General features: G+C 42.9%; 1 protein-coding gene across 3 annotated transcripts in view; it reads right to left on the bottom strand.

Annotated features, from left to right (window-relative positions):
- Positions 1-21,098, bottom strand: part of CDK12 (cyclin dependent kinase 12) — an 82,451-nt gene that overhangs the window by 40,647 nt on the left and 20,706 nt on the right. Inside the window, exons 6-14 of one of the 3 annotated variants that reach the window (XM_019550285.1) lie at positions 20,772-20,961; positions 18,776-18,832; positions 18,081-18,182; positions 14,758-14,835; positions 14,148-14,264; positions 13,252-13,383; positions 11,232-11,446; positions 8,340-8,783; positions 1,798-5,775 (exon numbers count right to left, since the gene is read on the bottom strand). In XM_019550285.1, the coding sequence (XP_019405830.1) occupies positions 5,117-5,775; positions 8,340-8,783; positions 11,232-11,446; positions 13,252-13,383; positions 14,148-14,264; positions 14,758-14,835; positions 18,081-18,182; positions 18,776-18,832; positions 20,772-20,961 (1,994 nt within the window). In that variant the 3' untranslated portion in view covers positions 1,798-5,116. Of the gene's footprint in view, positions 1-1,797; positions 5,803-8,339; positions 8,784-11,231; positions 11,447-13,251; positions 13,384-14,147; positions 14,265-14,757; positions 14,836-18,080; positions 18,183-18,775; positions 18,833-20,771; positions 20,962-21,098 lie in introns of those variants that run through there. The other 2 variants (XM_019550284.1, XR_002103766.1) reach the window with 2 other exon arrangements.

Genomic DNA, 21,098 nt, shown 5'->3' with positions numbered 1-21,098 from the left:
GAGCACTAGCGAGGGCCTTCCCCATTGTTCAGCTTCTGGCATTAGTGCGGGGTTGACTGCCTTACAGGCTTTAGAAGCCATGTTAGTTCATTTGTACCATGATTTTTTCCTATTGATACACAGCATTCCTGCCACTCAAACTTCCACAAGGGAACCCTACCAACCAGGTCTGGGCAAGTCCTACTTGGGGTTTGACTCCTGTTGTGACTGTTGCCATGCACCAGTACCATACATCCTTTTTGCAGGCAGCATGGACACTGGAAACACAGTTATTGCTGCCCTCCAAAGTGTGACATGTAAATGGAATAAGTTCCAACAGGAGAGAGGTGGGGCAGAACACCTGCAAAGACACGCCAACACCACCAAAAGCTGCAAGTCTCCCTATGTTGGACAAAGGGTAGATTTACCTCTAAAGGCCCCATGGAGTATTGATCTCTTAGGAAAAATTAACTGCTTAACGGATGGGCCCAAATGGGAGCAGAGTGCTTTGGAAAAATAAATCTAGGACTCAAATAGGAAGTTACTTGACACCCACAACTAGAAGGGTAAGAAACAGCTTCACCTCCTGGCCCCTAAATTAACCATCTATCCTTAATCATGACAACTCCAACTCTTTTACACTCAATTCTCAATTGTTCTTTGCTATGCTTGGGATTCAATTCCACTAACTTTCATCTACCTCCTTCCTTCCTGCCCTTCCACTCTAGTCCCATGAACCTTAGCTCATCTTTCACCTCCACTCTTTTCCCACATAGATTCTTGAGGTGCTTTCTCTTTACATCTCCAGATCCTGCCCGCAGCAGTACTAGCCCATGCTTTTCTTCCTCTTCCCCATTATATCTTGCTGTTGCCACAATCCTTTCTTGATATTCCAGCCACATCTTCTGGAAACCTTGCAATAGTTTCAGCTCCTATTTAGGTCTGAAATGCTCTACAGCCATTATCTCCTTCCCAGGGTCAGCTGTAACCTGGCTCCAAGTAGCTACCAGTGTCATCTCCCCTGCTGGGTCACATCTTTAAAAGTAAGACTTGCTCTGCAATGTAAGCCAGCAACTAAGGCTGCTAAACCTGCTCACCCACTGAGCTTTCAGATTAGCTAGTTCCAAGTGTTCATGCACCTCTCAGCCCACAGACTCTATTGCTTTTTTGGCTTGTTGCACTAGGGTGGGTGGGTACCTCTCAATGCATCCAGTGACCATTCCTTCTCCATCTCATCACTTGCTTCACACTTTCTCCTTCCTGCCATTCACTTCATTCCAATTAGTTCTTTCCAAATTCCCCCTTTCTCCATTTCAAGCTTCAGTTGGCAAAATATCATCCTAATTAAGACATCTCAACCCTGCCAAAGCCTGTCTAAAAGCCACCACAGCCCCAATATATTCAGCACTACAAAACAGTGCTACTTTTACATCAATGCCACACAAGGCAATTCAGGGAAGAGTGAAGTCTGATATACTATCAGCACTCTGGTCCTGCCTTAACTGAGAAGTATCCTCTCTGAAATCTGGGACTAACATGTGGACACTAATATCACAAAACAAGCTCAGAGACAGGGGCTGTGTTTTGATGCTATGGCAAATTCCATCGACCCAAATAAACCAGCACTGAGACAACCCACTTACCGGTACATCTGGCCATGCAGTATCAAGCTACAGTTGGAAGGGGGAAAATGGTGAGTGGGGTATCAAGGGGGACAAGGAAATAACTCTTAAAAGGGGAGAAAGGGAAGATACCATGTGAGCTGTGAAAGACTATAGAGAAGAACATAATAATTCAATGCAATGGAGCAAAAGGCAATACAGTAACAGGAAATATTTAATTTTCCAATCTCCACTTTCCATTTTTATAAACTGAAAAGAAAAAAAATTTAATATATTACAAAATATCTGTACAGAGACAAAGGTACAACCAAAAAAAGGCGCGCTCAGTCTCAAAAATGAAACTTGGGAGAGGTACAATAAAGATGTTTTATCAGACACTTCTCTGTTGGGGAACACAGTGGCTACAGGTTTTGGACATTGGCATTTAAACCCAAAGATATTCCATATTAAGGGAAAAAAAGAAAGAGGGGTGTACTGCCTTCTGATGAACTTTCTAACTGGCACCACCAGCTGTTTTAATTTGTTTAATACATGCAATTGGTTTTCCTGTATAAATCCTTTAGTCTTCTTTATACAGAGTCCCTTCACATAAATTTAGATACTGATAATGAAAGAGAAAAAATGAATGGCTTCCATGACTCCCCACCCCCAGGATCAGGAATACAAGGTAAAGATATGTGCCCTTGAACTCAAGTGGGTGCACCCTGTCCACCTAACTGCTCCCATCATCAGAAGTAAAGCCATATTTTCTCCTCTGTGCGAGTCGCATCTTTGAATAGGATTATTGTCTTCATGGTACAATTTAGAAAAATGTTTTTGGATGGAGCTTGGTCAATTCCAAGAAATTTAATTTTGCCAAAAAGTTTCCCCACCATGTCTAAAAGGAAAAAATGCAAACAAACAAATAACCCAGGTGCACATAAATAAATAGCATGTCTTTCTCAAAAACGTCAAGGTATTTAAAAAGCATGACTTAGTGCCTACTGAAGTAGGCAGGTGGGTTTCATTGATTGGAAGTAGCACTGGATGATGCCCAAAAAAGTGAAAAGTGTGTGTACAGGAATCCTGAACCTAAAACTTTAAAAAACAAGATCTTTATTATCTTCAGTTGCATACCCAAAAGGGGAACAAAAATTCATCTTGCAATCATCACTCCCTTTGAGATCCACAGCACAGTTCAGGGCATCCTGCATAAAATTACTGACTGCTGAAACATTTGTAGATAACCTATAATTATAGCAGGTTGTTTGGAACGAAGATGTAGACAGTGTCAATGACTACTCATTCACTTTTGAGAGGAAATCTGGCAGGGCAAAAGTTCTCTATTCACTGAGAGACAGGTGGGAGGGAACAGCACCAATTATTTTCAGAATTTGGAGACAAGTTCCACTACAATAGCAAGGAAAGATCATGCCATCAATCCCGTCAGCTGCTCCACATACAGAGGCTACAGTCTACTGGGAAGCTGAAGGGGTCTGGTCACATAGAGAACTCTCCAAGACAGAGGCTTGGTACCCCATGAGTAGTTGAGAAAAGCACATAGATGAGTAACACTGGAGGGAGATTTCAAACAGATGAACATTCCTTAAAATGTTTCTGGTAAGGCTGACAAATCCATGGATGAAATTGATAAAGTAGAAAGGAAAATAAAAAAAAGGAGGCATCCATTTCCTGTAGAGATTCAGTGCTGTTACAATTTCCCCATATAAATTAGACAGGCTAGGGAGGAAAAGCCAGGGCACCTGAAAACATACCAGAACAGCTGGCAGCTGAACATTGACAAGGAAAAAGTATGAATATATTTAAGTGTCTAGAGGTTACCACCTTTTTTTTTTTTTTAGTGCACTCTGTATGTTCTTACAGTACTGGGGTTTGCACATTAGGCCATGAACTGGCAATTGGGGGGGTGGAAAAAAAAAACAACCCTGAAAACTTACACTTGGAATTTTACAAACCGTGTTACAAGTCTTTGCTGAATCAACAACATAACATTTTGCTCTTTTTTTTTTATTCATACAAGGGGCTCATTATTACAGGCATTCTCCTCATCCCTCCCTCCTTCCTCTGCAAAGTTATTCCTTACACAGTTGCTTGGCTCTGTTTAAGGCAGATTTTTTCCCCCCCCTCCAGGTAACGATGGATCACCTTCAAGGGTGTGGGGGGTTTTTGTCTTTAACTTTTTTTAAGATATAAAAAGAAAAGAAAATCCTAAATTTCTTTTGCAATAAGGTCTCACAGCTTCATGAATTCCAATCCGTTTTATATTTCAAACACTGTCATTTTTAAAATGAAAAGTAGTGATGTGTCATGTTTTCTGTAGGAAAGGCCTACTTGAAAAAGCCCATAAATACATAGGTTTTATTCATTTTTTTCCTGTTTAAATTTCACTGAAATGGACAACATTGCAATGTTCTGCAAGAGGAGAAAATTCATTGTAAATACTTCCTTGACAAGAAAAATATACTTGTGAATAGAAATTATACATTAACGCCAGTTAACCCTTGAAGTACTGAAACGCTGCCAGCCCAATTTAAAATGCTGTCAGACAGACATCAGCTCCAAGACTACGACTGACGTTTACATAAGACACTTCCGGATGGTAAAGTTTCCCCACTAGAACAAAAAAAAAGCAAACCCTTTTTTTCCTTAACACTTAAAAAAATGTTTTGGAATTGAAGATTTACAAAGATATATATTTTAAGTTAGGAGTTCTCTTCGGCTCTTGAGCTTCTAAAAAGACCAGTTCCATTGTAAATGTATGGCAGACAAAAAAAATATATAAAACCCAAACAGACCCTTCACAAAAGCCAACGCACTAAGGCTACGATCAAAATATAAGTGATCTAGCGTCTGGGAGCCAACAAGATTGGGCTCACGGCATCCCAAACATGTAACCTGGAGAGAAGGTTTGACTTGGGAAAGAAAAGAGGGGAAAGGGGTGTCCAGCTGCTTAGTAGAAAGAAGGAGATGCTTAATAAAAATTCTTGACACAAGCCAGTGTCATTTCCTGGTTCTCCAAATTCAGTATAGGTCATCTCGGTGCCATTCTAGCAACAGGTTTTTGTGTTTGTTTTTTTAAAAAAGGGATTGAAAAAAAAAAAAAAAAAGAAACAAAACAAGTAATTACCTTGGGAAACTGACCCTCTCTGAGTCCTACCTGAACACTAGGATGGTTCTCTCTTTCTGAGAAACACTGGTGCCAGGCTAGTAAAACATTTTTATTCCTTCCAAATATTTTCCCTCCTTTTTTAAATATTTTTTAACCATCTACCAGCTAGGGCAGAAAACTCTAGTTTTTGTCACTAACCGAGTCTGAGAGGTTTTGCTAGCAAGACACCAAAGTTGGGATTCTACAGCATCTTGTAGGGTATCTGCTAGCAGCCTAGCGAGCAAGGAATACAACATAGAGCTTTGCAGTAGCTGAAATGCAGATGATACCTTGCTCTGGAAAAAATCATTTCACTAAAGGTCGAGAGGCAAGGGAGGGAAGGAGATCAGCACACAACTCAAGTCTGTTAATAAGGAACACCTCTCCCCCTTCCCCCTCTTGGAGGCACTCTAGTAGGCCCACGGTAGGCCTTCCCATAAGAAGCAGCCTGGGTGGGGGCACCCCAGTTGTGACCTGTTCCTGCCCCACTGGAACCAGCAGTCCCTGATCCCAGCTCGCTGTAGTTTTGAATTTTGGCCTCTGGGTGTACCAGTGTGTTGTTGCTCCCCTCGGCTTTTACAAAGGACTGCCCAGAGTGTAATGCTCCGGGGACTCTGGCAAAGCGGAGGTCCTGGTCCCCTGGAAACTGGACAGATCCTGTGCCCTGGTAATTGCTTGACTCCCCAAGGTGGCTCACAGAGCCCAAAAAGGTCCTGCTTTTCCCCAGAGTCTGGGCTGAGGATTCTGTTAAAGTTTGGCCAGAATTCCGCTCATCAGCACCAAATCCCCCCTCAGGCCCCTCAGTATTGTAAGTCCTGGATGAGTGCGATCTGGCGTAATCCGCAGATCTCAAGGCTTGGTTTTCATGCGTCTGGTGGCTTGGCGGCTCCGCCTCTTGCTGAGAAAAAAGCTGCAGCAGAGCAGCCGTCACGGCTGGGTTCAGCTCCTGTGCAGCACTGGAGATATCTCCTTCAGACACAGGAGGTGGTGGCGGTGGTGGTCCAGGGGGCTCTGGGGGTCTCTTCTCTGGTGGGAGAATGCGAGGAGGACATGCTGTGGAAGGGTTACTTCTTTTAAACACTATCTTAAATCATGTGAACAGATTTTATATATTTTTATATATATATATATATATAAAATTTACACATTTACACAAAAACAAACAGCCTACCAATGGAGACAGCCTGCTCTCTGGGAAGGACAGAGAAAGAAGTCAAGGTTTTAGAGCTGGCAAATTGTTGAAAGATAAATGCACACGTTCATTAATATTTTCCCTGTGTTTTCCCCTTCCCCCACACTCCTGGTTAGTCAACAACAGCTGTCCTAACACATGGGTACCTGTGAAGAAAACTCCTGCTCTTAGTTCAAAGGCTAATGCAGAGAGGGAGAGGGAGACAGATGTGGAACCACATGACAGAATATGTTCCTTGAAAGCAGTGCCTCCTGCTGCAGAGGGACACTGTGCCTTAATACTCTATTAATACGTTCACTGGCAGCTGTGTGACACAAGGCTATCTCTGTGAGATCTTACTGATGAAGCACAGACCCAATGTGTTTACATACTGTGGAAAAAAAAGAACAAATTTTGATTGTGATCAAAGCTAGAAAATAAAAGGAAATGGTGATAATCATTCCCTATTGCTATTTAGGAATTTAACATACATGTGCACATTGAATAGTTTTTGAAAAAAAAATCTTAGTTTAAAATATTTTCATGCAGATGCGATTTGCAGATTTTTCTTTGTTGATTTGCAATCAGCTTCTCCCCACATCTTTTTTGATCAGACTTCAACAAGGACATTGATCTCAAAAGGAGAAATCTTCTGGAAACAAAACTCTCTCACCATGCACCTTCAACACACAACTCTGTCACTGGGATCTACGTGTTGCTGCTAATAAGCTGGTGAAAGAAATAAAGCATTCTGCTCATGTGCATCACAAAAAAACCAAAACTGTAGGATCCCAGCCTGCCCCCAACTGAAGCGCAGTCATGATCAGGAAAGTGATTTATATTAAAAGCAGCTTCCTCCTGGATGTCTCCATTTCTCTGGGTATCTTCAGGTCACTTGTGCTGAATTTACTAACAAAACCAATTCTGGCTCTTGCTAGGCCCTGGTGAATGAACTCAGCCACAAAAGTATCATTCAATCTGGTCTCCATCAAAGTGATTGGCTGAGCTGCAATTAGAGTTGTTAACGTTTGCAAAACTGGTTATTAGGAAAGTCACCTTTTGACTTGAGAACTGCTCAAGTTGAATGAAAATACAGCATCCCTCCCCACCTCCACCCCTCCAAATATTTAAATACATTTTTCTGTTTATTGGCTACACTTTATCTGAGGATGTTCCTCATAATTTCAAGAAGCAGTTGATTTGGGTAACTGACTGTCTCGTTTTCATAGTTAACAGCAATGTAAAATGCTGCTGTTCATTTGAACCTGTCGTCCAGTAACCTAGGGGTAAAAAGCATCATCACAACTGGCTTTGATGGTTGATACACTTAGTGTGAAAGCTCTTCCTGAAAAGTAGCATCTTCAGCAGTGTTGCAGAAAGGGATTGTGTATAAAAACCAAAATAAGTTCTTTGAAAAGATTAATGTAGTGCATGTGCAGGAGACACTTCTATCATCTGGTGATACTTTCGCCTTGTGTTCCTAATAGAGCTCTACTGACAGCAATAGAAGATACAGAGACATTGACACTCACCTCTGGAAAGGAAATCCAGGATTCCGTTGGTACAAGCCAGCTCTTTTAAACAAACCTCTCTTCTGATCTCTCAGAACTGGCCACGTAGCTCAATTTTAAAAGTTAGTTGAATTTTAGGACTCATGAAAATCAGGTCTAGCTAAAACCAGGCACAGGAAAGCCAGTTGTGCAAGCTTCTTCAATACTGAACTGTCACTTCACCTCACTTGCAGCACTCTCTCCTAAGCCAGCCCCTACACATTTTAAAAAAAACTCTTTTCATACAACTTTTTTTGGGCAAGACAGACAATAGGGATGTTCAATGAATTAGAAAGAAGTGGCAACTGTAAGTCTCTGAAGTCCTGTGCAAAAAGACCTTACCCCATATGCGTGCACAGTGTGAAAAACCAATACTGGCCAATGATACCAAGCTAAAAATCCGTCACCAGGAATGTACCCACTGGGTTTCTTTCAGTATTTACAAGAGGCCCCTTTCAGAATTCCATTTGCCCATTCAAGCAAAGGGCTTTATATGTCCTTGAGAGGTGAAGCAAGCTGGTAAATTTCTGAAATGTGTTAGACTGACTGGCTACCCAGAAAGTTTTAAACACTTGCCTAACTGCTCAGTTTTATTTGAGGTTCAGTTACTCCCAGTCACTGCTGAACATGGAGCGAGTGAGCAAGACTCTCTCAGAGAGGCCTTATGTACAATACCTGGCCACAGCTGATGTACCTTGGCACCCAGCTCCTCCCTAAAACACCTTCATACAACACCCTTCTTATGGTGTTCAAGAGGGCTGGCCCCCTCAAGGTCATGGATACATTAGATGCATTTTTATGGAAGGCTTTCATTCCTCACAAGGATGACTGGTACCTGAGACCCACAAGCAATGGTCAGGATTATTTACCTGTGCTTTCCTCCTGATGCACTGTAGGGGTTTTCCTTGGCCCCCGTTGCTCACTGCTTTTTTCCCCATTGCTTTCCTCCAGGTTATCAGTCTCCTGGGTCTTCATGAGCTGACTCAGTAGAACGGCCAGCACATTCTGCACATCTCCCTGAGTGCTAGCTGGTTCTGGAGTTGCCTGCTCCTCTGATAGCTGGACTTCAGCAGGTGGCTCTTCTACAGCTTCCTCCACGGCCACTTTCTGAGAGTCCTGCTGCTGAGCTGTGGCTTCTGTCAAAGCATTGATGGACTGGTTGAGAGCTTCCAGCTGCTGCTGCATCTCTGGGTTAGAGTGTACATTCAACAGCTGGGCCATCTGTGAGACGCTGAGATCAGTCTGGCTCTGCAGCAAGTTCAGTAAAACAGCCAGTTCACTTTGATTCAGTTGCTGTGTGATTTCTCCAAGGCCTGCAGAAAACACAAGCGTCACAGAAAGAAGCTTACAAAAGGCTAGCACCTGTATGAATTTATCATGGACAGAAGCCTCTCCTTCAAGCCTTAAAAAGCAAAGTTTTTTTTCTTTTTTTAGGAAGGGAATTCAATATTCAAGTTTGCTTGCATAGCTGCTAATGGTTTCAGTTTGGGCACTCACTCAGTTACCCCTGTCTGAATGATACTGCCATTCCCCTGCCTGAATGTTACTGTGGGCTGTTAACATATTACATTCACCTGGCACTTTCTGACCCAAGAGGATCCTCAGAGTGATATGCAAACAAGAATACTTCCTCCAGCACTAAAAAGTTCTCCCTGAGAGGTGGAGCATAACTGAGTATGAAGTGCAAAAATCTACATGCCCAATTAAAACAGCAGGAGAAAATTGGATAAGGAGAACATAATTCCTCAGATAAGGAGCTTATTAAGCTGTCAGATATATTCATCAGGACAAGGTCCATCTCAGATAAGTGTCATCTAAAATATGATACCCAGCAATAGCACAGAGCATTAAACTGGAGTACAGCATCAGCACCAAGGAAAAGGGCATCTCTTCTTCTTGAACCCTCAAGTTAACAGTTATATAACTGGACTATTTTTAGGAGTAAAATGAGCAACTTATTTTTTTTTTTGCAGTATTATTTGTTTTCAAGTTTCCAAAAGCTTACAATACTCCCAAATCTACCCCACCTCTTCCTGGTTACACAAATGGCTGCAACTTTTGACTGCACTGACTTTGTTACCCAAATACCACTCCTTTTGTCCACCTGTCACATTCCATTCAACATACAGATAGCAAGTTATCCGAGGCCAGAACTGCCTTCTATATTATTGTATTTACTTATTTAAGATGAGCCCTCCCACACACAACTGGGAGAAAAAAAGCTCCTCATCTTAGATTTGAATACGAGGGGGAGCAGCAGCTTCAACTCCAACCCCCAAGGCTGGGGGTAGAGCTGGAGACACAGCTGTTGTCCCTAAGCTTCTCAGAACCAGTGCTCCCCCACACCTTCCACTCACACCTCCAACTGGAGCACAACACTGGCCAGAAGCAGGGAGTATGGAACACATTCTGCCTCTGTCCCCAGCCCAGCCACACAGTGGCAGCAGCAGCTCTGGCCCCCCATCTCCAGGGCTGAAACTGAGGCTGCCACAGTAGCTGTTGCATGGCTGGGGCAGGCCTGGAGGAAGCAAGTGCTCTGTACTCCCTGTCCCCGGCCAAAATGGGGTGCCAGCTAGAGCTGCCAGAGGAAAGTAAGTGGTTGGCAGGGCGGGGTGATGGGATGGTAGCACATAGGGCAGGCAGGTGGGAAGGGGGGCTAATTGGGGGAAGGGACAAGTGCAGGGGGGTACAGGCATCGTGGAGAAGGGTAGGTATCAGGACATGCTGGGTTTGCAGGTGCTAAAGGGAGGAAAGGGGCAGATGGCAAGGAGTAGGTGGTCAGGTCAGTTGACTTCTCTGCCATCTGCCCCACTGCAGCAGTTGGGGGAGCAGCGGGAATTAAGATGACCCTCCAAAAATCAGAGATTCTAGGACATGGAAATTCTAACAAATTTGTAAGTTTTCCAAGTCTAGAATATAACAGGGTGTATGTGTGCATGTGTAGGGGTGTGGCAGGCAGAGGTGTCCATCTTAAGTTCAGAGACGTCTTGGATTTGGGTAGATACAGTAACTGTCTGTGCAGCACCCAGCATAACAATCTTGACTCAGCCAGGGTTCCTAGGTACTTCCACACTGTAAAATATCATACTGGTTTATTGTACATCTTTATATTTCTAGGGATCAATATGACTTCTTTGCACCTGCTTAACCTCTAGGTATCAGCAAGAGCAGCACAGTTTTGAGAAGAGCATATGGTCCTGCAGCTTCAAATCTTTACTCTAGTGAGTAACAGGCAATTTGGCCCCAAGTGTCTACAATATAGTCACACCTCCAAAAATTCTAGTCATAACACACAATTTGATCAAAAGAGTTGGAAAAAAATTCTTGTCTTCTAGTCCATCCCCTTGCCAGTTTAAGATTCCTCCACCTCATTTCCCACCACCCAAGTACTTTGCAACTTGATGGTTTTCCACAGGTGTTGATCAGCACACATAAGTATATACGAAGAGGTCACGTATGTAATGTAATGTACTAATAGCTTGTACTCCAACTATTCATTCAAACTGGACATCATCAAAAATCAACAAGAAACCTCTGCCCTTGACAAAGTTTCCACAGGAAACCAACCACTAGAGAAGCAATGTTCTGGAACTGCCTTCCAATGCAAGTAATGAATGCAAAAGGATTAATTGCATTTAAAATGGACCAAGATAAGTTTATGCCCAGGTTCATCTGACGTGTTGCCTGCAACAACAGGGACTAGACCTGAAAGCTTAGGAGAGCCCTCCCAGTCCTGCGAAGACTCTAGAGCCCACACTGACCTACTGCATCTCCAACACTGGGCTCGGTCTTGAGTGGGGCAGGTGGTGGATGCACTGGGCTGCTGTTGTTCTTGACAGTGTCTGTGCTCGTTACAGAGGTAGTTTCTTTCCGAGAAACTTTAGACAACGGCGGCTCTTCTACTGCAATTCCACTCTGCCGCTGCCGTCGCCGCTTTTTGCTCCACAGCTCATGGCAATCCTGCCAGTGAGGGAGGCTAGAAGGAAACAAGAAGTTTTAGCAGAGAAAAAAAAAGGGGGGGGGGGGGGGGGGGGTGGAGTTCCAGGAATCCAATTCAAACTTTGCATGTTACTGCCAAACCACCTGTACTCCAAAAAGACAAGCTAAGAAATTGATCCTCTGGGCAATGCTGCAAGAATGTATCCTCTTGAAACTAGTAAGGCAGCATTTTTGTATATGCATCACTTCAATTAAGGGATTTTAAATAAAAAAAGGCTAGATTAGCTTTGATGCATATTGCTTTCAGGTAGGGCTCCACATACGGGTAACTGGGTGAACCTGAGTGGCCTATAATATGCATAAAGTAATACTAGATAGATCAGAGGTAAGCAAAGTTCTGCCTGCCGGCTAGATCAGGCCCATGGCAGACTCCATTTCCCAGCAGCTCCTGCCTGCATCAGTGTGGCAGGTTGTCAGGGAGACCCCAAGAACAGCTGCGCCATGACAGCGTGGGGGGCCAGGGTTCCCATGGAGATTAGCCCCAGCAGCATTGGCAGGGCATGCAGCTGCTCTGAAGCTGGGATCTTGCAGCAGAGACAGCTGGGTCCAGAGCTGGGGCAGAGCTGTGATCCCCTGCCAGCACGCCTCTGGCAAGGGCATGCAGGCAGTGGATTGCAGCTCTGCCCCAGCTCCAAACCATGCTATCACTACTGCAAGATCCCAACTCTAGCCCCAGAGCAGCTCCCCACATAACTGTGCACCCTGCCAGTGCTGCTGGGGCCAGTCTCCATGAAAACCACAGCCCTGCACTGTCACACACTCCTGGGGTCTCCATGGAAACTAGCTGCAGTAATGTCGGCAGGGGCTGCTGGGAAATGGAGTCTGGCTGCTGGCCAGATCCACCATTTTGCACACCCCTGGACCAGATAATAGTCCCCCAACTCTTAAAACAAATGAGTCTAGTTCACAGAATTAGGAGGGAACTTCTCCTCCCATTTCACTGCCTTTGTACATTTTTAGATTCCGTGTTCAAAGCTTTATATAGTTTAGTAGCTATCACAGCAGAGTATATACATGCTGCTTAAGTAAGAATGCCTTAATAATCAGACACAATGGCATAAGGGTTGTTGTTTGTTTTGTGTGTGTTTTTTTTTTGGGGGGGGGAAGGGAAAGGGGGGGGTTAAGTTCTGGGAATTGCTTGGGAACATCCAACTACTACAGCAATTTTTTCATAAACCTGATAGATTTAATGGGCTTAGGATCAGGCTGCTCCATGAAAACTGTGCTGAACCAAGAGAGGATGCTGTGGTCTTGTGATGAGGGCTGCCCGCAATATCTTTCAAGCAGATGAACATTTTAAAACCTATCATCATTCTGGCATGCATTTCCAAAGGAGGCAGAGCAGGTTTTTGTAAGTAGTGTGCTCTGTGGCATACTACAGTGTGACAGCAACCCATCAGTTATTCTACTAGCCAAAGAATAAGCACCACTAAGAGGTGGACCTAACTAACTTCCCCGCCAGACAGAGAAAAGGTTCTTAAGTTATATATACTCCCCCTCTTTATTGTCCATCAAATAATTTTCAAAACAACTCAAAATCATGAAAAGGGTAAGGCTCAACAAGCACCATCTTACAGAGGAGAGGGGCAAAACCAAAAAACAAGAAGGTGAAGTGCCCTGCTCAGTTATACAGCCTGTGTGTGACAAAAAAGGAAACCAGGAATGCCGTCTCAATTGACTACTTCAGTGATAAGGAACACTGCATACGCTTCATTGCCTTCTTCCTGCTACCCCCCAGGCAGTTTCAGCAGGTTGTTGTGGGCAATGCCAATCAGCACTTACTCTGGAGGAGCCATCTTGCCGAGGTCAACATCCTTGAGGAAGTCGCTCTGCAGGGCCTGTTCTGCTGTGCAACGTTTGCTGGGGTCTAGAGTCAGCATATGGTCCAGCAGATCGAGAGCAGCTGAAGGAATGCTGGTTAGGAACAAGGCTACATTAAGAGGCTGTTTGAAAAGAAGGGGGAGGAATCCTATGCCACATGTTCAAAAAAGAGCTTAAAGTTCACTTGAAAAGCCATCATTCCCTTTGATATATGGAGACAACCCATCCAATCCAAATTAGAGTCATCCAACTATATGCAAAATGGCACACTCCATAGGAATCTGCAGCAAAAGGATTATAAACACTGGACTCATAATGCTTCCCATCTCACTTCAGCCATTAGTGAAGGTAAACTCTGCTATGAATCACTAGACAATGGCACTTTCACAGATAGTGTACAGCACTGTCCTGGAAGACTGACAGTTTCACAGGCAGCATTCTGAGACAGATAGGCTCTTCTGTTTAGTTTCCCTGAAGGAAGCTTGACAGGCTAGATGCTATGCTGGAAAATTTCACAAACAGTGCACTTAAAGCAAGAACTGCAGATGCAATGCAGTGAACTCTGTGGGAAGACAGTAATCAGCGACAACATGGCCACAGTTTTAAATGATGATGAGCCAGCTCCAGGCTCCTTAGGAATAGAAAGACACTTTGAATATAGGCTGTTAGAGGGCAGAGGAAAAAATGGGGTGGGAAGTCTCATTTCATCTTACTACCTCCTCCACTTCTACATAAAGAAGAATAGAATAAAGCCACTGGAGGGTATAGTAACACCACCAAGCTATAAATCATGGAACATTCTGATAAATCACAAAACTACAAATACAGCCATTCGTCTACTCTCAGATAAAACTCACAAAGAGAATTCCTCACGCAGACGCCTTCGGTATTGCTTCTTAGGTTTCATAGTGTTGAAGTAGGGCAGCTTGATGACGTCTGGCCACACAGCTGGGCAGGGGCTCCCACAAAGTCGGCTAAGAGAGAACAAGAGAGCAGAAAACTATCAGCACACAGCCCAGCCAGTGTCATTCAAGTTAAACAATTCCCATCCTAAAGCAGCTTAGCATAGACAGCCAGGGGTTGAGAAGGATTAGAGAAATGTCAGGTTAAAGAGATATTGGGGAACGGAGGCAGGTCAAGGGAGAAGGAGAGTGCTTACCTTGATTTAAAAACATTTAAAATATGTTGGGTTTCCAGTGCTGATCTCTTGTTTTTGTGAGCCTTATTTTTGCTCTCACAAATAATTATTACACTCATTTTGAGGACATGCACATTAAACAGATGTGAACTTAATTTTCAGATACAAAGAACTAGAGGTCTAATAACTCACATTTGCAGTTGCAATAATTACTGGCTTTATTTTGCGAACTGATTAGAGAAAGAAGGAGCTGGTGTAATACTAAGACTAAGTGCATGAGTGGTTTCTGTAATACCTCTTCTTATAAGCATGCATGTGCAATGCTTTACCTGATTAATTCAAGCTGAGCCAGTTCCAGATTGGCTTGAAAAATAGGCTTCTTTGTAAACAGTTCCCCAAGGATACAACTGGAAAGAGAAAAAAACAAGAGGTCATGACAGCAAACACTAGGGATGATCATTTGAACAGCATGGCATTTCTGCTTCTAAGCAGTTTTGTCTAGGGCAGGTTATTCACACCAGGGTTCAAAAGCAGGAACTGACCAACTAACCTCTGTGTAAAAAGTTACTAATTCCAGGCACTGAGGGAGCAACATTTGCCAACAGCCCTATTAAGGTATCAAGCCTGTCACATTTCTCAGGAAAAGAGAAAAAATGTTAACAGGATCACAAAAACACAACCAGGAGTAAACAAGAAATTTTGTTTTGCTTTTTTACCTTGAAGATACTTTGACTAGTCTCACTCCAGCTAGAAAAGATCAGGACAAGGAAAAAGTTCAATCTCTCCTTGAGCCTTCAAACATAAGCCTCACTTAAATGCCACATATATGCATGGCACTGTTCCCATATTTATTTAATTTTTTAAAATATCACAGAGAGAATAATTTTGGACTTTACAGCTTTCAAAAGTGTTCAGCACCCTTAGTATGGGCCAGACATTCACAAAGGTTCACAGAGCTCTGTTAGAAATCTATTTATAAGCACCAGAAGGGAAACTATTGAGTGCTGAACCTTTTGGAAAGCCTGGCCCCATGTATGGGTGCTGAGCCATTGAAATTTACATTTAGGATGCTTTGAAAATCTGGTTCTGCATCATTCAATCAGCCGCTCCACCTTTTTAAGACTCAAGGCAGCCCTCATTAGACCTGATGCACCCTCCGTAACTTGTGAGCAGCACCCCATTTAAAAAACTAAATTATTCATTACAGTGTTTACCTGTACGCAGAGGGGCCAGGCAGTAGGGCAGGGAACACCATGAGCCTTTGCACTTACCTCCTCACACTTACTGGCACCCTCCAAAGAACCTTGCAGCAACCTCAGGGAATTGACAGACATGGAATTCTCTGTGCTGTTCACTCATGGCCCCATAAATGACAGCCGCCCCATTACCCCCACCCAAAAGATGTCCTCTGTTGGGTCTGGTGGGGTGGGGGAAATCAAGCTCCACTTTGGAGCTGGCTGTGCACCTGGAGCCTCTCTCCCCTAGCCCTGCCTCCCATCTCCAGTGCTGTCTTCAGGATGGGGGGAGAACGAGAAGGGAGCTCTGTCTTGGTTTGTCCAGCCTGTGCTGGAAGTGGGAGAAAGTGGTGTGAGTGGACCGGAGGACCCCACCTGGGGGGCCCTTCCAATCCACCCCCCAGCACAGGCTGGGCAAACCCCAGGTGGAGCCCTCTCCCCACTCCCTTCTGCCCATCCCATCCTGAAGACAGCACTAGGGACAGGGCTGGGCTGCATGAGCCCAGCCCTGCTCCTAAGCAGGCACTGACAGAAGTTAATGAAGGCGCTCCACTCTGAAGTGCCTTCATCTGAACCCTCATGTAATGATGATTCATTTTGTCATGCAATTGGGTACTTTTAAAATGCTCTACAGCTCTGCATTTCTGTTACGGCATGGCTGCAGAGCACTTTCAGAGAGAGGGCTGATTGTGCAACAGAAACATCACTTCTATCAGCACTCTCACAGTACTGTGGCACCCCGGCTGAGAATCACTGTACTAAATCCACAGGCATCCAATTGCTTAGGTGATTATCTGGACCAACAGAAGGTCCCAAATTCTCTGCTTTATGATGGTTTACGGATATTACTCTCTTTTGAAGAATGTAAATATCCTTTGGTGTCTCCACCTAAACTAAGTTTCCAGCCTGCTGGCTACAGAAAACCTCCACTAGGACATCAATTCCCTACTCCAAGCCTGCAAGCTGCACAGAATGAACAAAGAGCACCAGAGCCATGAACTTCCCTTATGCATCTACCGGAGTATTAACTTCAAAACTTGGTTGTACAATGTAAATATTAATGACATCTAAGCAAACAATTTAGTACAAAATACCCAGCCTCAATCACTATAAAAAAAGCAAACAAAGTATAATGCATTTCAAAACCAACGCATGCTTCCTTTCTCTATTTCACTCCAGAGCTTAAGAACTTTTACAAAACGCTTTAGTTGTTTGGTGATAACACACCCTTATTTTGGTGCATCAAATTCAGAGTGCAGATGGCACTTAATACATTCTGTAACTGCATAAAAGACTCGGACGAGACCTAAATCAAAGCTGATTTGCGACTCCAGCAGCTTTAGCATCACAAACTATATAAGAACAAGAATGCAACTCCAGCTAGAATCTTAAGTTCTCGGAAGGGCTTACTGTGCAGACTGGCAGATAAAGTGGGGGCACAGAAAAACAAAATTCAAGTCATAAATTGGTCTAGTATATAGAAGCCAACAAAAAAGCCTACACAATCCTGTTGGAGGATTAACAGCACTAGATTTGGAATTTAACTAGATCTGGAATTTAACTGAAGTTTTCTAAACAGACATGCCCAAAACTACATGGGATGCAAGCAGGGGAAAAAAAACAAGGAACTACAGTAGTAAGTATCCTACATACGGAAATGGCAGCATTCTTAACCTACCTGTCATAATAGACATAATAAGACAATTACATAACCAGAAATGAGATCCTTTGCTGGGAAGGTACAGCTATCTATTTTGTAAATAATTCCCAAGAAACTTTTATTTCTTTGGAAAGGTATTTGCAGCATGCATTTAGACAAAGCCTGGTCTTAAAAGCGTAATTGAGTGATTAGATGCGATAAACTCTGGCTGCTTGCTGACATGGGGAAAAAAAACCCAGCGCTTTACTTTAAAATTGGTGCGCTCCTGTGACCAGCACAAGCCCAGAAGAGGCAATGTATTAGTTGCACCTGGCTTTCCCAAAGTTTGTACAGATTGGATACTTTAGTAGAGCTTGTTTGGCACTTTTATCTAATAGCTGATTGAATCGGCTATTAGATAAATAGGCCAAAAACCCCTGATGTACCCAAATTATACATACACTGCAGAGCTGGGTCAGAGTAACGTGCTACTGATTCTGGTAAAGCATGTTTTGTTTTTTTGCTCTCTCCCCTTCCCCCCATGTCTGTCAGCCCCCTTTATTTCATCAACCCTATTTTATAAGCTGCCTCTTCATTTTTTCATTTTCCTAAACATTGCTGAAATGAAAGCAAAACCAACATGATATTGTTGCTACTGCACCAGTTACAAGACAAGTATTTTCTGTGGGGTCACTGTTAGAACTTTCAGCCCCAGCTTGCAGTCTTTCTGATGCTCAAAGCTGTGAGGAAATGCAAAAGAATAAGGCAAGATGCTTACCCACAGCTCCACACATCTATGGCTGGTGTGTAACGCTCCTCACCTAGCAGCAATTCTGGAGGTCGATACCATAATGTAATGACTTTATTCGTATATGGACGGCTGGAAGGCAAGATACACACATTTAAGTTACTTCCAGTGAATCTCAAAATGCTTTAAGGTCTATAGGCCTATATATTTGAAAATACTGATTGAAGTCAGACATCCAATTAAAACAGCCTGATTTTAAGAGCCGTTGGACTTCCATAACTCCTGTGCAAGTCAGTGGGAGCTCTTGACAGACTGCTCATTTAATAAATCAAACTGCTTTTATTGAGATGGAAAATCTGAACACCTGCATTCAAAAACTCTGTCCCTACATGTGCCAGTCACTTCACCTAGCACCACACTGCTGATGTGCAACAGCAGGCCTACTCAAAAAAGTTTTGGGGGCAGAGGATGATGATTGGAAAAAAGTACTGTAAAATTAGAGGCAGAAAGCGAAGGAAGTGAAACTTCTGTATAATCTACTGGGTTTGACTAACACGAAGCTGTCAGTACCATTTGAAAGGGTTCCTCCACCCCTCCACCCAAATGCCTGCAGAGTATAAATACATTTACTGTAGAACAAAACTGGTTTCTAAGTTCCCAGATTGACTATTGGGCATCAGCATGACTCATTCCACATTAGCAATTCCCCAGTTCAAGTGCCTCACCTCTCTTCAGAGCTGTACAGTCGGGCAAGTCCAAAATCTGCAAGTTTGATCTGTCCACTGGAAAACAGAAGCACAACTACCCACATGAGTTAAGTTAAGAAAGAGCAAAAACTAGTTAACATAAGATAATGGGACGGACAAATGACAAATAGTGTTTAGCTACTGACTGGATTGTTTAGACCTGCCTTTTTCTTTTTTTTAAATTGAATACTATTTAATTTTCCAGGTGAAGGAAAATGGATAGTAATTCAATTTCATCTCTACTACAAGACTTTCCAACTGGCAATGGCTCTACAGAATCATTCTACAGGTCCCAAGGTATGTGGCTGCATTTCCTTGCAGTATTACTTTCACAGATTTTGTCAGTTCTTACTGGCATCCAGACAGTCCCAAAGGTGATTAGCAAATTGTCACCAAATTACAGCCTACCCCATAAAAGATTCCCTCAAACAGCAACAACAATCTCTAGCTGAGATAAATGGGAAGAATTCACTTGAAGCCTTCTACTCTAGCCCTAAAATTGAACTATCTAGCACTTTACCAGAAGAGGATGCATGTTAGTTTGATCCGGCTCCCCAGCATCTTTATAGATCGGGCACTTCACCGGGGCTTTTTGGCACTTTTATCTACAGTTGATTCAATCAGCTATTAGATAAAAGCACCAAAAGGCCTTGCCAAAGCTTGCAGTTTATATATAGATATTGGGCGAGCCAAGTTAAACTGACACAATGCCTCTTCTGGGCATGTGCTGCACTTGATGCGGAAGTGTACCAAGCTGAAAGTAAAGCACCGTTTTTTGGGGTTTCCCCGCCCCCCCATGTCTGTAAGTAGCCCCAGAGATCAACACAAAGAAAGAGAGCTAATTGCACTGTTTAAAGGCTTGGACTGTAAAGGTTACAACAGGGACTGAAGTGTGAAAACACAAAACTTGAGTGGTAGTCACTATGTGAGAACTCAAATGGTGTCTGCAGTGTTGGGAAGATGGGAACAAACATCAGGAAAGACTAGAGACTTAGAAAAGACATACTTAGTTCTTCCTTATGTTCCCTGAAGCCCAAGGAAACAATGGAGACCATGCTGAAATAGATCAGTAACTTTTTTCCTCTGGGACACCTAAGATTTGAACTAATAATAATGGCAATGGGAATTCTTCCCCTCAAGTTCTACCACTAAGCAAGCACCTCATTTATCTCTACCACACAGTTCAGGATTTTTTACTTTTTGGTGCATCAGGTAGTTTTGAGAGGAAGGCCTAACTCTGTAATATGCCCTTAATTAACAATCCATTCCATGGCTCCCTTTTTTATTTGTAGGCTTAAATGCATAGGTTTGCTTCAACATGCCCAAACACATCCCCTAAGCACCAACATATGGGCTTGTCTACATAAGAAAATAGCTCTCTCTCTCTGGGTGGACACTCTTATTCTACACTTTGTCAATTAAGTCACTTCCAGCGTAGAGTAAGAATGGGGAATACTAAAGCAGAATAGTTGCTCCACTTTAAGTTTACCATAAACTATTTGCAATAGCTTTCCTGTGTAAATAAGCAGGTAGGCAAACAATATTTTTGTTAAAACACTTTAAAAGCTAAAATTGCACCAAGACAGTTTAGCATTCCTAGGTTAACATGAAAAAGAAGGAGAGATAATGAGCAGTAAAATCTGCCAACAAAGGATCTCTTGTGGGAAGTCTGCCTCCAACAGGAAATTAAATAGGAGGCTATTATGCTCATTCACCTTTGGCTGCAAACAGAACTCAAAATGCAGTGGCAACACCCAGAAGAGCAGCAGCTTAATTAGAATAATCTGTCATGCTACTAGTAGAAATACGCAGGAGACAGAATTCCAACAGCAGATTAGAACAGCTTACTCTTAACTGTGCTTTAGAAGAGGGCTCTAATTTCACAGCTCAAATTAACCAATTTGAATAGGGAAAAAAGAATCTGGTTAAAAAAAAATCTGGAAAAAAATCTGTACTATACCCAAAGTCATGTTACCTGTTGTTTAATAAGATGTTGGAGCACTTAATGTCTCTATGAAGAAAATTCTTTTTGTGACAATAATCCAAACCCTCCATTAACTGTTTCATGAAAGACTTGATATGGTCCTCTGAGAAATGTACCAAGCCAGATTCTAGCAGCCCCATTAGATCATGGTCCATGTATTCAAACACAAGGTAAAAGGCACCTGAAACAAAGAGAGACACAACAAACATCAGACTGAGAATGAAAGAGCAGATTCAAATGTTTCAACATTTTTGGTTATAGTTAGTAGAATAACTTAAGAAACAGACTAAGATTTTTTAAGAAGTGACTTGTCATATT

Source organism: Crocodylus porosus, unplaced genomic scaffold, assembly GCF_001723895.1.
Source record: "Crocodylus porosus isolate Cpor-Errol unplaced genomic scaffold, CroPor_comp1, whole genome shotgun sequence".
NCBI lineage: Eukaryota > Metazoa > Chordata > Crocodylia > Crocodylidae > Crocodylus > Crocodylus porosus.
This window is presented reverse-complemented; position numbering and strand designations above follow the sequence as displayed.